The 13,366-nt window shown below is 45.9% G+C and overlaps 1 protein-coding gene across 5 annotated transcripts in view; it reads left to right on the top strand.

Moving 5' to 3' along the window:
• Positions 1-13,366, top strand: part of KCNIP4 (potassium voltage-gated channel interacting protein 4) — an 895,743-nt gene that overhangs the window by 824,611 nt on the left and 57,766 nt on the right. For all 5 annotated transcript variants that reach the window (XM_068267783.1, XM_068267773.1, XM_068267791.1 and 2 more), the window contains exon 3: positions 4,511-4,580. In XM_068267783.1, coding sequence (XP_068123884.1) covers positions 4,511-4,580 — 70 coding nt within the window. The remainder of the gene's footprint in view (positions 1-4,510; positions 4,581-13,366) is intronic.

Here is a 13,366-nt window from a genome sequence, read left to right as displayed (position 1 = left end):
TTGACTGCCATGTGTCTGCTGACTGTGAGGTAAGGGGTCAAAGTTTGGCTCCATGATGATGTATAGGGGGCGGGTCGAACATACCATATGTTTGCAGTTCGCGGAGAACAGCGGAAATTCGCCGAGAACTGTCCACTGGCGACCCGTTCGGGCCATCTCTACTGTATTTAAAAATTATTGTATTTTAACCACTGAATTTATTACCACTGAAATTACAGTAGTTTTATTGTAAACATTTTGCTCTAAAAGAGGTGGGGGAAGAACTACACTTCCTTATCCCTATCAGTGCACCCAGTGCACAGATATTCTATTCCTGGAAAGTCATTTTAACAATTAGACTTCTGTTTAATGAGCTCTCCAATAGTGATGGACAGAATCCCCAAAAGAGACATGCTATATGCTGTCCCTGTAACTAAATCTGACATCATAGATTGGAACGGAGCTAATGTGCAATGCCATGTCAGTCTATTAGGTCAGTGGAAGACCAAATGACGTACTCATAACTCTGGAACATTCTATTAAATTACATAGAGCAACTGTCACATCCAGCAGAAGGATTGTCCGTTCCAATGGGTGTGTGACCTGCAGTTAAGCACATATGTCACGCAGTGGGGTATTATATGTTCTGGTCCAGCAAAGGACATCAATCTGACATGACAGTCCTATGGTGACGCAGTGCTATTCAACCCGATTCTCCACTTGTAACCAGCGCTGAGATAATGCTTCATCGGTAACAAAACCGTCACTACAAATGCCACCAGTCTCTTCTTTCCACTTTTCACATGATGGCGTCTATTACTTGAGAACAAATAATGCTGTGGAGTGTGTAATAAGCAGAGGACACTCAGTCTGGCTAAGATCATTACAGATGCTGTTTCTTGATGACTGTCTGCATAGACTCAAAGGATACCTATAATAAAATGGATATTGAAGTTTCTATTTTAACTTCCTTTGACAAAGGAAAAAAATCTGAAGTGTCTGGTTGTTATGCTGGTCTGTTTGCTTCCATAGTGCATCCATAAAATATTGGTAAATTATAACGATACAGGGGCGAAAAGAGATAATTTGCATATTCAGTAGTGGTGCATTGTGGGTAAACCACTAATGTTCACTTATAGCTGAATTATTGCAAGTTTCCTTCTGTTTTAAGAAGGCAAATTACAGAAAACGATATTCTACTAGCCCATATTGGGCGCCCAAATGTATTCGTGTCCCTTATTCATGTACGCCTTGTTAGTGCCCTCCAGTCACTGATGCAGAACCTCAAATCACAATACCTACAAGCCAAGGGCTGCTGCTTTTGGCAGAAAAGGAACGCTAGAAAATTACAATTATAACAAAAAAAGTCTTTAATTTTATGTGATAGAAATTACATTATTTTAATGTGATAGAAATGGAAACTAATAATACTTTTTTATTATTTGTTTAAACCACAGATCCTCAGTCAGCACTTGAACACAGCTGTTGGCTGCAGTCACAAACAAGTGCTCCACATTTAAAGGTGACCATCACCAAAGGCAAAAAGAAACCAGTGGTCAGATGTTCCAAAAAGGCTCACAGCTTTTTATTTCAAACCGCAAAATAGTAAAAGCGTAAACAGATATACGTATTGCGGGCCCTTACAACAGGAACCCTAAGAGTATGACAAGCGTATCATGTACCAGAGTACACTATAAAACAGTAGGTAGCAGTCGATCAATTGTACAATCTCCAGTTCCCGACCGGTTTCGACATTCCACCGTCGTCAGGGGCAGGCACGTGCGTGTGTGTGGGGAGGGGGGGGGGGGGCTTTGGTTCCCCATGCACTCCCCTTTTTAAAAAGTTCAATAAAAAGGCCCCTTTAGTCGCACAAATGAAGCTCCCCACCTGACCGGGATAAGCTTCGCCCACCCACGGGAAGCTCCACCTAGGACACTTTGGAGGGAATAGGCTCCAGACAAGAATCCCAGTGTGGCCATTCTGTTAGCTGTGTGGGAGCAAGTAAGAAGGTGTCTCCCTAGCTGCACCCACTGTGACTTCTCCGTCCCCCAGCATCCATCGTGACCTCTCCTTCCCCAGCACTTGCAGTGGACCTGTCTACCCCAGCACCCACACTAACCTCTCTCTCCCCCAGCAGACACAGTGACCTACTCAGCACCCACACTCACCTATTCCTCCCTCAGCACCCACAGTGACCTTTCTCTTCCCCAGCGGCACCCACAGGGGCCTCCCATCCCAAAACAGCACCTATAGTGACCTCTCCCAACACCCAGCATCCACAGTGACTTCTCCCTCCCCCAGCACCCACACTGACCACTACTTTCCCAACACTCAAAGTGACCCCAGTGACACAGATCGTACTTTGGCACCTCAACATCCACTGCAAGCTAGCACAAACTGGACTTTTGCATTAAGAGGGACAGATGTCCCACTAATGGGTCCCAGGCTGCCTAATACTGCTTTCTGGATAGAGGGTATTGCATACACAATTTAGCACGATTGATTGATTGATTGAATGATTAATTGATTGATTATGGCCCCTTTTTCAAAGAACACCCCCCCCCCCCCATCCTTAAGGATCCTCTGCACGGCCCGGGTCTGGGGTTACTGGAGAATGGGCTAGCAAAGTATATATAAAGGCAATTGTCATTTACATTAACCAGGAGCATCCCTGGGGGCATAATGGTTGCAGAGTGTAGCTAGGCAACCATAGCTCCTATGCACATAGGCTAGAAAGGACCACATGGGGGCAGGTGTGGAGGCCTAAGAAGTGTAGTAGGCTGGAATTGGAGGGATTATTATATTTGCTACATGCAGTACCAAACTTTCTTTGCCGATTTTTATAAACCCTCTTAGTAGTACTGCTCTGATATTGCATTTCCCTGAACTTGCTAAGTTTGGAAAGTATGTCAGTGCGGTCGCTGTCTCTGCAGTCATGTTATATCAGAGGGCACGGCGGCGTATTTTACAAGGCAGCGCTGTGATTCTGATGACAGCTACACTTGTCGCTTACACTAGAGAACATGAGGTCTCACCTAATATCTCCTAAAATTATATCAGATTCCACACAAGACTCCTCTGCCTGTCATCAGAGAGAAACCTGAGCCTGAAGAGAAGACTGTCTAGATGCTGACTGTGCAGGGCTTCATTAAACAGGATATATGTCAGACAAGTGTGATCCCTTCAGCTCATGATGGTCTGAGAACAAAAGCTGTAAACCATTTCATTGTGAATTTGCACTTGGCTTATTTATCTTCATTAGCAAAGCCATTAAATCACTACTCCAACCTACCGATGCTTAAATGCACACAATAGTAAATTTGCAAGAATTAGCAATCAGTACAGTTGTGTCCTTTTCACGCCTGTGCATTTTGCCATAAATACATATATTATTAATAACTTCGAGGCCGGTTTTATATGTATTTTTTGCGTTGCCGTGGGGACTCCGATGCCACCGAAACACAAACAGTGACAAACATATGCCTGCAGCAGAGTGCGTTGAGTGACATGGTCATATGCATAGCGCCGATTTCCGCTCCTCCTACTTTCCTGTAGTTAAACCTGATCTCAAGCTGTCTCTCACGGTTTCTTGGATGTTTAAGCTCTTAAGAAAACGGGACTGACTTCAACTAATTTAGTTCACAAATCCTTGTTTTTAGTAGACAGCGCTCAACAGTGTTCTTGTTTCCACCACCAGACACCCCGTGAGGGAATAGACTCGCCCTGTTGATGAGACCACTACTAGACTGGCCATACAGCGCTCAACAAGTGTCCAACACTTTGGGTTGTCAACTACACCCTCCTCGGCGTGTAGGTATCATGTGGGTCGTCCAGCAAACATTAAACCTGTATCTTCGGCACTTTGTCCAGTATTCCACATCATCCGTGCCACGAGATGGGGGCGTCCACACAGAACTGGAGCTCAGGCAAAGCAGGTGCCAGGATCTTGGCAGCTGCTTTGCCTGAGCTCCAGTCTTGCTCTGTTTCTGAGCTATCTCCATCCCGTTCTGCTGTCTGCCTGATTTGGTGAGCCCAGGGATACCGTGTAGAATGCTGTGTGGACACCCCCATCTCACCACGGATGATGTGGAATACTGCACTAGGTGCCGGAGATACAGGTTTAATGATTGCTGGACCCACATGATACCTACACGGCGAGGAGGGAGGAGTTGACAACCCAAAGTGTCGGACACTTGTTGAGCGCTGTATGACCAGTCTAGTAGTGATCACATCAACGGGGTGAGTCTATTCCCTCACGGGGTGTCTCGTGGTGGATGCAAGAACACTGTTGAGCGCTGTCAAATAATTTGTAATTTAGTTCACAAGCTCAGAGAAGTTCTTTTGCATATATAAAAACGCAAGTTTTTTAACTCTTCCTGTCCTGGAAAACAAAAAGAGACTTCACATTATTTCTTAGCAAGACCAGTATCATATGTGTATATGTTTATCTTATCATGTCACTTGTCACTGCAGGTACACTTTAACTACAGTGGATGTTTTATACGCTGAATTTGCTTCTGTGTCTTGCCAGGAATGTCCCAGTGGGATTGTTAATGAAGACACCTTTAAAGAAATCTACGCTCAGTTCTTCCCGCAGGGAGGTAAGTGTTGTGTTCTCTGTGTATTCTGGCAGTTCAGCAGTTAATTGGCATCCGGCGTTCCTCCAGCAGTCACTGAGAAGCAGCAAGTGAACAGGCTGTACCCAAGTGCAGAGCACATCTGAGGTGGCAGCCTGTCTGCTATGCAGTTATCCATACTAGAGATATGTAAATAATCAACACAGCAGATGTTCACCCGTAACAACATTGGCAACCCTCTTAGTAAATATCCTTAGTAAATATCACACTTCACGCTCTCCAGTTCTCTTCACAGGAAATTACTGTTCACCATTCTCTGATAAACTTATCAAATGCATATACGAATATTTCAAAGAAAATATTATTATTATTCAGTTTTATATTAACTAGAATGTAGGGAATACATAAAACAAGCCTAATAAGGATTCACTATATTCAGCATAAAATGTTGCTTGCGCTAAGCATTCCAGCTTACCATAAGAACAGTCTGAGAATGGTGCCTAGTGTCAGGGCTGCCACTGCAGGGCGGCCAGAAAAATCCACCCTCGGTATAGGTGCCCCCAGTATAGGTAGCCAGGTATAGGTGCCCCCGGTAGAGGAAGCCTATTATAGCTGCTCCCAATATAGGTAGCCAAGTATAGGTGCTCCCAGTATAGGTATCCAAGTAAAGGTGCTCCCAGTATAACGTAGGTAGCCAAGTATAGGTGTTCCCAGTATAGATAGCCAGGTATAGGGGCCCCCAGTATACAGTAGGTAGCCAAGTATAGGTGCCCCCATTATAGATAGCCAGGTATAGGTGGCCCCAGTATAAAGTAGGTAGCCAAGCATAGGTGTCCCTAGTATAGGTAGCCAAGTATAGGTGCCCCCAGTATAGATAGCCAGGTATAGGAAGCCAAGTATAGGTTCCCCCAGTATAGGTAGCCAGGTATAGGAAGCCAAGTATAGGTTCCCCCAGTATAGGTAGCCAGGTATAGGAAGCCAAGTATAGGTTCCCCCAGTATAGGTAGCCAGGTAAAACTGCCCCCACTATACAGTAGGTAAACAAGTATATGTGCCCCCAATATAGGTAGTCAGGTATAGGTGCCCCCAGTATAGGTAGCCAGGTATAGGGGCCCCCAGTATACAGTAGGTAAACAAGTATAGGTGCCCCCAGTATAGGTAGCCAGGTATAGGTGCCCCCAGTATAAAGTAGGTAGCCAAGTATAGGTGTCCCCAGTATAGGTAGCTAAGTATAGGTGCCCCCAGTATAGATAGCCAGGTATAGGAAGCCAAGTATAGGTTCCCCCAGTATAGGTAGCCAGGTAAAACTGCCCCCACTATACAGTAGGTAAACAAGTATAGGTGCCCCCAGTATAGGTAGTCAGGTATAGGTGCCCCCTGTATAGGTAGCCAGGTATAGGTGCCCCCAGTATAGGTAGCCAGGTATAGGTGCCCCCAGTATAGGTAGCCAGGTATAGGTGCCAGCAGTATAGGTAGACAGGTATACGTGCTGCCAGTACAGGTAGCCAGGTATAGGTGCCCCCAGTATAGGTAGCCAGGTATAGGTGCCCCCAGTATAGGTAGCCAGGTATAGGTGCCCCCAGTATAGGTAGCCAGGTATAGGTGCCAGCAGTATAGGTAGACAGGTATACGTGCTGCCAGTACAGGTAGCCAGGTATAGGTGCCCCCAGTAAATGTAGCCAGGTATAGGTGCCCCCAGTATAGGTAGCCAAGTATAGGTGACCCCAGTATATATAGCCAAGTATAGGTGTCCCCAGTATAGGTAGACGGGTATAGGTGCCCCAGTATAGGGTGCCATCCTGTCCCCCCTCTTGAGTCCAGATTCCCCTTGATGCACTGCCCGGCGTTACATACTTCAGACCTCAGATAAGAGGTGACCTGCAGTGAGGAGACGGGAGTGGTGCTCTTAGTCAGCCCAATTTCTATAGGTGTGCAAATAGTGCAATCACCAGGGGCGCTGGATTGAGTGGCAGGAGGGGGGGGGGGGGGGGCACAGCGGTGGGGGGAGCGGGCATAGTCGTTACAACTCACCTTCTATGATCCCTGGACACACACATCCACTCTTCCTCTCCCAGGCGCCCGTCGCGTTGGTAACAGTGCCTCCCTGGGATGAGTCCTCACAGGGGGTGCTGTTACCAATGCGACAGACGCCTGGGACAGGAAGGAGATAGAGGCTGCAGGGGATCGCAGAAGGAAGGTGAGCTGTAACTAAGATATGCCTGCTCTCCCGCCACTGTACCTATGCTGAAGGCACCTACCTATCTAGCCTATTCTGGAGGCACCTACCTATCTAACCTATACTGGGGGGCAGCTACCTATCTAACCTATACTGGAGAAACCTACCTATCTAACCTATACTGGAGGCACCTATCTATCTAACCTATATTGGAGGCACCTACCTATCTAACCTATACTGGGGGAACCTACCTATCTAACCTATACTGGAGGAACCTACCTATCTAAACTATACTGGGGGCACCTACATATATAACCTATACTGGAGGCACTTACCTATCTAACCTATACTGGGGGAACCTACCTATCTAACCTATACTGGAGGCATCTACCTATCTAACCTATACTGGAGGCACCTACCTATCTAACCTATACTGGAGGAACCTACCTATCTAACCTATACTGGAGGCACCTATCTATCTAACCTATACTGGAGGCACCTACCTATCTAACCTATACTGGGGGAACCTACCTATCTAACCTATACTGGAGGCACCTACCTATCTAACCTATACTGGGGGAACCTACCTATCTAACCTATACTGAAGGCATCTACCTATCTAACCTATACTGGAGGCACCTACCTATCTAACCTATACTGGGGGAACCTACCGATCTAACCTATACTGGAGGAACCTACCTATCTAACCTATACTGGGGGCACCTACCTATCTAACCTATACTGGGGGCACCTACTTATCTAACCTATACTGGGGGCACTGGGGATCTGTAGTACTCTGTGTAGGGAGGGACTGCTGGAGCAGGTGAACGAGTGGTGGCCGGAGAGGAAGAGGGCGGCAGGATTCAAGACACCACCGGAACCACATGGTTCAGGCTGCGTCATACAAGGTCAGCCTCTGGCAGCATACATGGCACCCAATCATTTGACATTTGAAGCAGTGAAATTGAAACATACTTTTTGACATGAGACTGCCTTGATATATCGTACACATCAAATTTGGTGTCACTGTCAATATCATGTATGGGGGCTTTGCATTCTTCCGTGAAAATCAACCAAATAGTTTTCAATGCAAATTCAGAAAAACTGTGTGAAAGTTAGCCAGGCCCCCTGCAAAATTAAGTTTGCAGATCTTTCCTGCTTTTCCTTACTAGGATCTTTCCTAATCTCACTATACTAATGTGTTGCATTTCACACTGATGAGACACTGTATATTGCTCCTAAAAAAAAGTTAGATACATTAAAAGTTACAATTGACTTTCATGAAAAACCTGCAATAAGTATAGGTCAGCGCTGCCCAAGTCTTGCTGTATTATTATTATTATTATTATTATTATTTAGTATTTACAGTATATAGAGCCAACAACTTTCACAGCGCCGTTGCCTTGTCACTAACTGTCCTTCAGAGGAGCTCACAATCTAATCCCTACCATAGTCACATGTCTATGTACGTATCGTGTAGTGTATGTATCATGGTCTATGGCCAAATTTTAGGGGGAAACCAATTACTTATCTGTATGTTTTTGGGATGTGGGAGGAAACCAGAGTGCCCAGAGGAAACCCACAGACACGGGGGGAGCATACACAGATAGTGCCCTGCCTGGGATTCGACCCGAGGACTCATTGCTGCAAGGCGAAAGTGCTAACCACTACACCAACGTGCTGACCAAATTGCTGCAAGTTTATTATGAGGGAAAAAATTCAATTTGAAATCAGCACTGAATTTCAAATAATGAGTTTACACTCAAATTGTTCTTCTTCACAAACATAGAATGTGTGTGCCCTTTGCTGTACAGACTGCCCAAAACTTCCTATCTTCCTGCAGGAGTAAATATCTGCACAGAGCACGAACCGTTGTTACACAATTTTAGCACCTGGTAGGACCACTGTGGAATGGCTGTACACAAAAAAAGGAAAGGAGCTAAAATAATGTTTGCCGATAATCCTTGCAATGTATTGAGCTGAACAGAACAGTATTGTATTTCCTTATTAAATGCGAATTTTTACTCCAGTGATTTATACTTTTATATGGTTTTCTTTTCATGTGTTGTACCATCACTTTAAAAAATGAACACATGATAGGAGGGTTTTGTTTTCACAACATTTAAAGCCCTATTTCTATATATTCTTCACTGTACAACACCCTCTGAGACCAGCAGAAGTACCTGAATACGGTATAACATCTGACTTAACTTGCGCTGTAAAGTGGGCCTCGTTCTGATAAAGAAAAGATTTATGCTTTAAGCAGTGTGAATAAACTCTAATTATCCGCTTAGTAATGATCATGACTCTTTTTAACCCCTGAAATAAGAATCTGACAAGCTGTGAATAATGTGCAACCAGCCACATTTGTTGACTGTACTAAACCAGAACATTAATTGTGATGTTGTCATTAAAATAGTGCTCTCTGGCACCATCTTCTGGTCACTACTGTGATGTGCAAGACTATCATTTTACTCATAGCAGTTATAGACAGAAAACTAATACTGTACTGCAGTGACATACAAGTCGTGGACACGTATTACATAGACAATGAAGCGAAAAAAAAATTATGATATAATGATTTGTATGTGTATTACAGCTAAGAAATAGAACATTTGAAGCAGAGACATACATTTTTTTTTCGCTTCAGCGTCTCTTTAAATACTCCTAACACAGGAATATTTTTGCAGGTAATGATTTGTTGTAAAAATAAAAATTGCAGAAAATCCATAACTTTTTTTATTTTCACCTCGGAAGAATGAATTTTTGTTGCTACTAAAGGCAACTTTTGATAAAGCTTCTCTGGACGTTAGATGGTACACCAGGATCTCAGTGCGTTCTGCCATTTGGAAATGTTGCTGTACACCTTCTAGATTTAAAGGACACCTCACTTGAGAAGGATATGGATGCTGCCATATTTATTTCCTTTTTTAACAATACCAGTTGCCTGGCTGTCCTGCTGATCTATTTGGCTGCAGCAGTGCCTGAATCAAACCAAAAACAAGCATGCAGCTAATCTTGCCAGATCTGACAATAATGTCAGAAACACCTGATCTGCTGAATGCTTGTTCAGGGTCTATGGCTAAAGGTATTAGCGGCAGAGAACGATAGCCAGGCAACTGGTATTTGGCAAGGAAATGAACAGTGCTACTTAAAAACAGACAAGTGACTAAGTGACTACCTGCAAAAGAGTGCAAGCCCCACTTGTGGGATAAAATACACACCGAGCATACACATGACCTGTCTACCACTGGAGGAGGATGTTGGTTTCCATAACAGCTTGCATGCAACCTATTAAGTACTCGTCCCTCCCACTGCGAAGAAGTCAATCCTCCATGGGAGAGGACCTAACACTAACTAAATCCTAACCTATGCATATGCATAGCCTGGGTGCGGCTAATCAAGTAAAATTGAAAATTGCGCAAAAGGTGGATCAGCGCATCACCAGGCCGCCTCCGAATGGCCTCGAATCAGAGGTGCGCTGAGCCCTCCCAGAAACTGCAAACGCACCTTGAACCCAAACGGAAGCTCTGCATATACACCAAAAGCAAAGCTGTTAAGTGGGAGCAGCTGACCAAAAATGAATTAAATTAGTACATGGCAAGGAAATGAAGGCGTGGTGATGCTAGGTGTGTATTTTATCCCACAAGTGGGGCTTGCACTCTTTTGCAGGTAGACACTTGTCTGTTTTGAAGTAGCGCTGTTCATTTCCTTGCTATGTACTAATTTAATTCATTTTTGGTCAGCTGCTCCCACTTAACAGCTTTGCTTTTGGTGTATATGCAGAGCTTCTGTTTGGGTTCAAGGTGCGTTTGTTTGGGGGGGCTCAGCGCACCTCTGATTCGAGGCCATTCGGAGGCGGCCTGGTGATGCGCTGATCCACCTTTTGCACAGGCAACTGGTATTGCTTAAAAGAAAACAAACATGGCAGCCTCTCCCTTCATTTGTCCTTTAAGGAACTGCTGCTGTGTTAACAGGGCCGGCCTTAGGTTTCACAGCGCCCTGAGTGAAACCTGATTTTTGTGCCCCCCTTGATCCTCTTTGCGCATGCGTACACACACGCGTACACACACACACACACACACACACACACACACACACAGACACACACAGACACACACACACAGACACAAACACACACAGACACACACACACACGCGCGTACACACACACACGCGTACACACACACACACACACACACCACACACACAGCGCCCTGATCCTCTTTACACAGACACAGACACACACACACACGCGCGTACACCATGGGCGTCCGCAGAAAATTTTCCAGGGGGGGGCAAAAAGTGGGGAGTTAAAAATTTGGGCTGGTGTTGTGTGGCGCGCGTAGCGCGCCAAAAAATGGAGCTACGTCATGCGGCGCGCGTAGCGCGCCGCGCCGAAAAATGGGTGTGGTCATGAACCAGAATGTGGGTGTGGTCGTGGGTGGAGACAAGTTTACATGAACTAAGCAATGGTGGGACATTAGATTAGGACAGTGGTGGCGAACCTTTTGGAGGTCGAGTGTCCAAACTGCAAAGTCACTTTACTATCACAAAGTGCCAACAGCAATTTAAACTAAATACAAACGTTTTAACTCATACATGAACATTATGGAAAATTAAGTTGAAAATAAACTGTGAAGATAAACAATTTCATCCATCGTACTCCTGAAAAAAATTATTCATTTTTTTTAGAACCTCCCAGTTTCATTTTCTGTTTTAAAAAGCAGAAAAAGTAGGTTTAATGCTATTGTCTCATATGATGATGATTCAGCTTTTTCCATAGTCTCGCAGTTAGCAATCATGTGACCCCCAACAAGACAAATTCAGCAATCATGAGGCCCCCCCCATCAAGACAAATTCAGCAATCATAAGGCCCCCAACATGACCAACTCAGCAATCATGAGGCCCCCAACAAGACAAATTCAGCAATCATGAGGCCCCCAACAAGACAAATTCAGCAATCATGAGGCCCCCAACAAGACAAATTCAGCAATCTTGAGGCCCCCAATAAATCATGAGGCCCCCAACAAGACAAAGTCAGTAACCATGAGGCCCGCAACAAGACAAATTCAGCAGTCATGAGGCACATAAATAGACAGCTTTTCACATAAATAGGCAGAATGCCCCCTTAATATGTAGACACCTCTCACCTGGCAGCAGTTCCCCAAAATACACTCAATCTGACAGCAGTGGTTCCCCAAAAATAGGTAGCCCCAGGTCTATAGGTGTCCCCAGAATAGGTGGCCAGCGGTATAGATGTCACCAGAACTGGTAGCCAGGGGTAGAGATGTCCCCAGAACAGGTAGCCAGGGGTATATGTGCCCAGTATATGTAGGCAAGGGTATATGTCCCAGTATATGTAGGCAGGGGGTATATGTCCCAGTATATGTAGCCAGGGGGATATGTCCCAGTATATGTAGGCAGGGGTATATGTCCCAGTATATGTAGCCAGGGGTATATGTCCCAGTATATGTAGGCGGGGGTATATGTCCCAGTATATGTAGGCAGGGGTATATGTCCCAGTATATGTAGGCAAGGGGTATATGTCCCAGTATATGTAGGCAGGTGTATATGTCCCAGTATATGTAGGCAGGGGTATATGTCCCAGTATATGTAGGCAGGGGTATATGTCCCAGTATATGTAGGCAGGGGTATATGTCCCAGACAGTATATGTAGGCAGGGGTATATGTCCCAGACAGTATATGTAGGCAGGGGTATATGTCCCAGACAGTATATGTAGGCAGGGGTATATGTCCCAGACAGTATATGTAGGCAGGGGTATATGTCCCAGACAGTATATGTAGGCAGGGGTATATGTCCCAGTATATGTAGGCAGGGGTATATGTCCCAGACAGTATATGTAGGCAGGGGTATATGTCCCAGACAGTATATGTAGGCAGGGGTATATGTCCCAGTATATGTAGGCAGGGGTATATGTCCCAGACAGTATATGTAGGCAGGGGTATATGTCCCAGACAGTATATGTAGGCAGGGGTATATGTCCCAGACAGTATATGTAGGCAGGGGTATATGTCCCAGTATATGTAGGCAGGGGTATATGTCCCAGTATATGTAGGCAGGGGTATATGTCCCGGTATATGTAGCCAGGGGGATATGTCCCCAGAAAAAGTGGCCATGTCCCATGTGTGCAGGAGGAGGGGAGCAGCGGAGAGAAGAGGGAGAGCTATGGGCACTCACCTTAGGGGGCTCTCCCTCCCTCTCTCGCTCTCCCCTCCGGAGTCCGGAATGAAGTGTGCAGCGGCTGGCAGCGGTGGGCGGAACTTACCTCCTCTCGTCGCACGCGCCGGATGGATTAGCCGCTACTCTGGCCTGATCCAGACCAGAGTGCGGCACCAGAACTTCCGGCGCAGGAGCGAGAGGAGGTAAGTTCCGCCCACCGCTGCCAGCCGCTGCACACTTCATTCCGGAGGGGACAGCGAGGGAGAGAGAGACCCCTAAGGTGAGGGAAGGGGGGGGAGACGTCCGCCCTTCCCCACTGTGCCCATAGCGCTCTCTCTCTTCTCTGCGTGTTCCCCTCCTGCTGGCTGCACGGGCACGCGGCCAGGGGGGGGCAGCGGGCGGCCAGGCTCGGGCAGATGCCCGGTTTTGCCATATGTGCGGACGCCCATGG

This window comes from Hyperolius riggenbachi, chromosome 1 (assembly GCF_040937935.1).
Source record: "Hyperolius riggenbachi isolate aHypRig1 chromosome 1, aHypRig1.pri, whole genome shotgun sequence".
NCBI classification, from domain to species: Eukaryota; Metazoa; Chordata; class Amphibia; order Anura; family Hyperoliidae; genus Hyperolius; species Hyperolius riggenbachi.
Note: the sequence above shows the minus strand (reverse complement) of the source record. Positions and strands in the feature narration are given on the sequence as shown.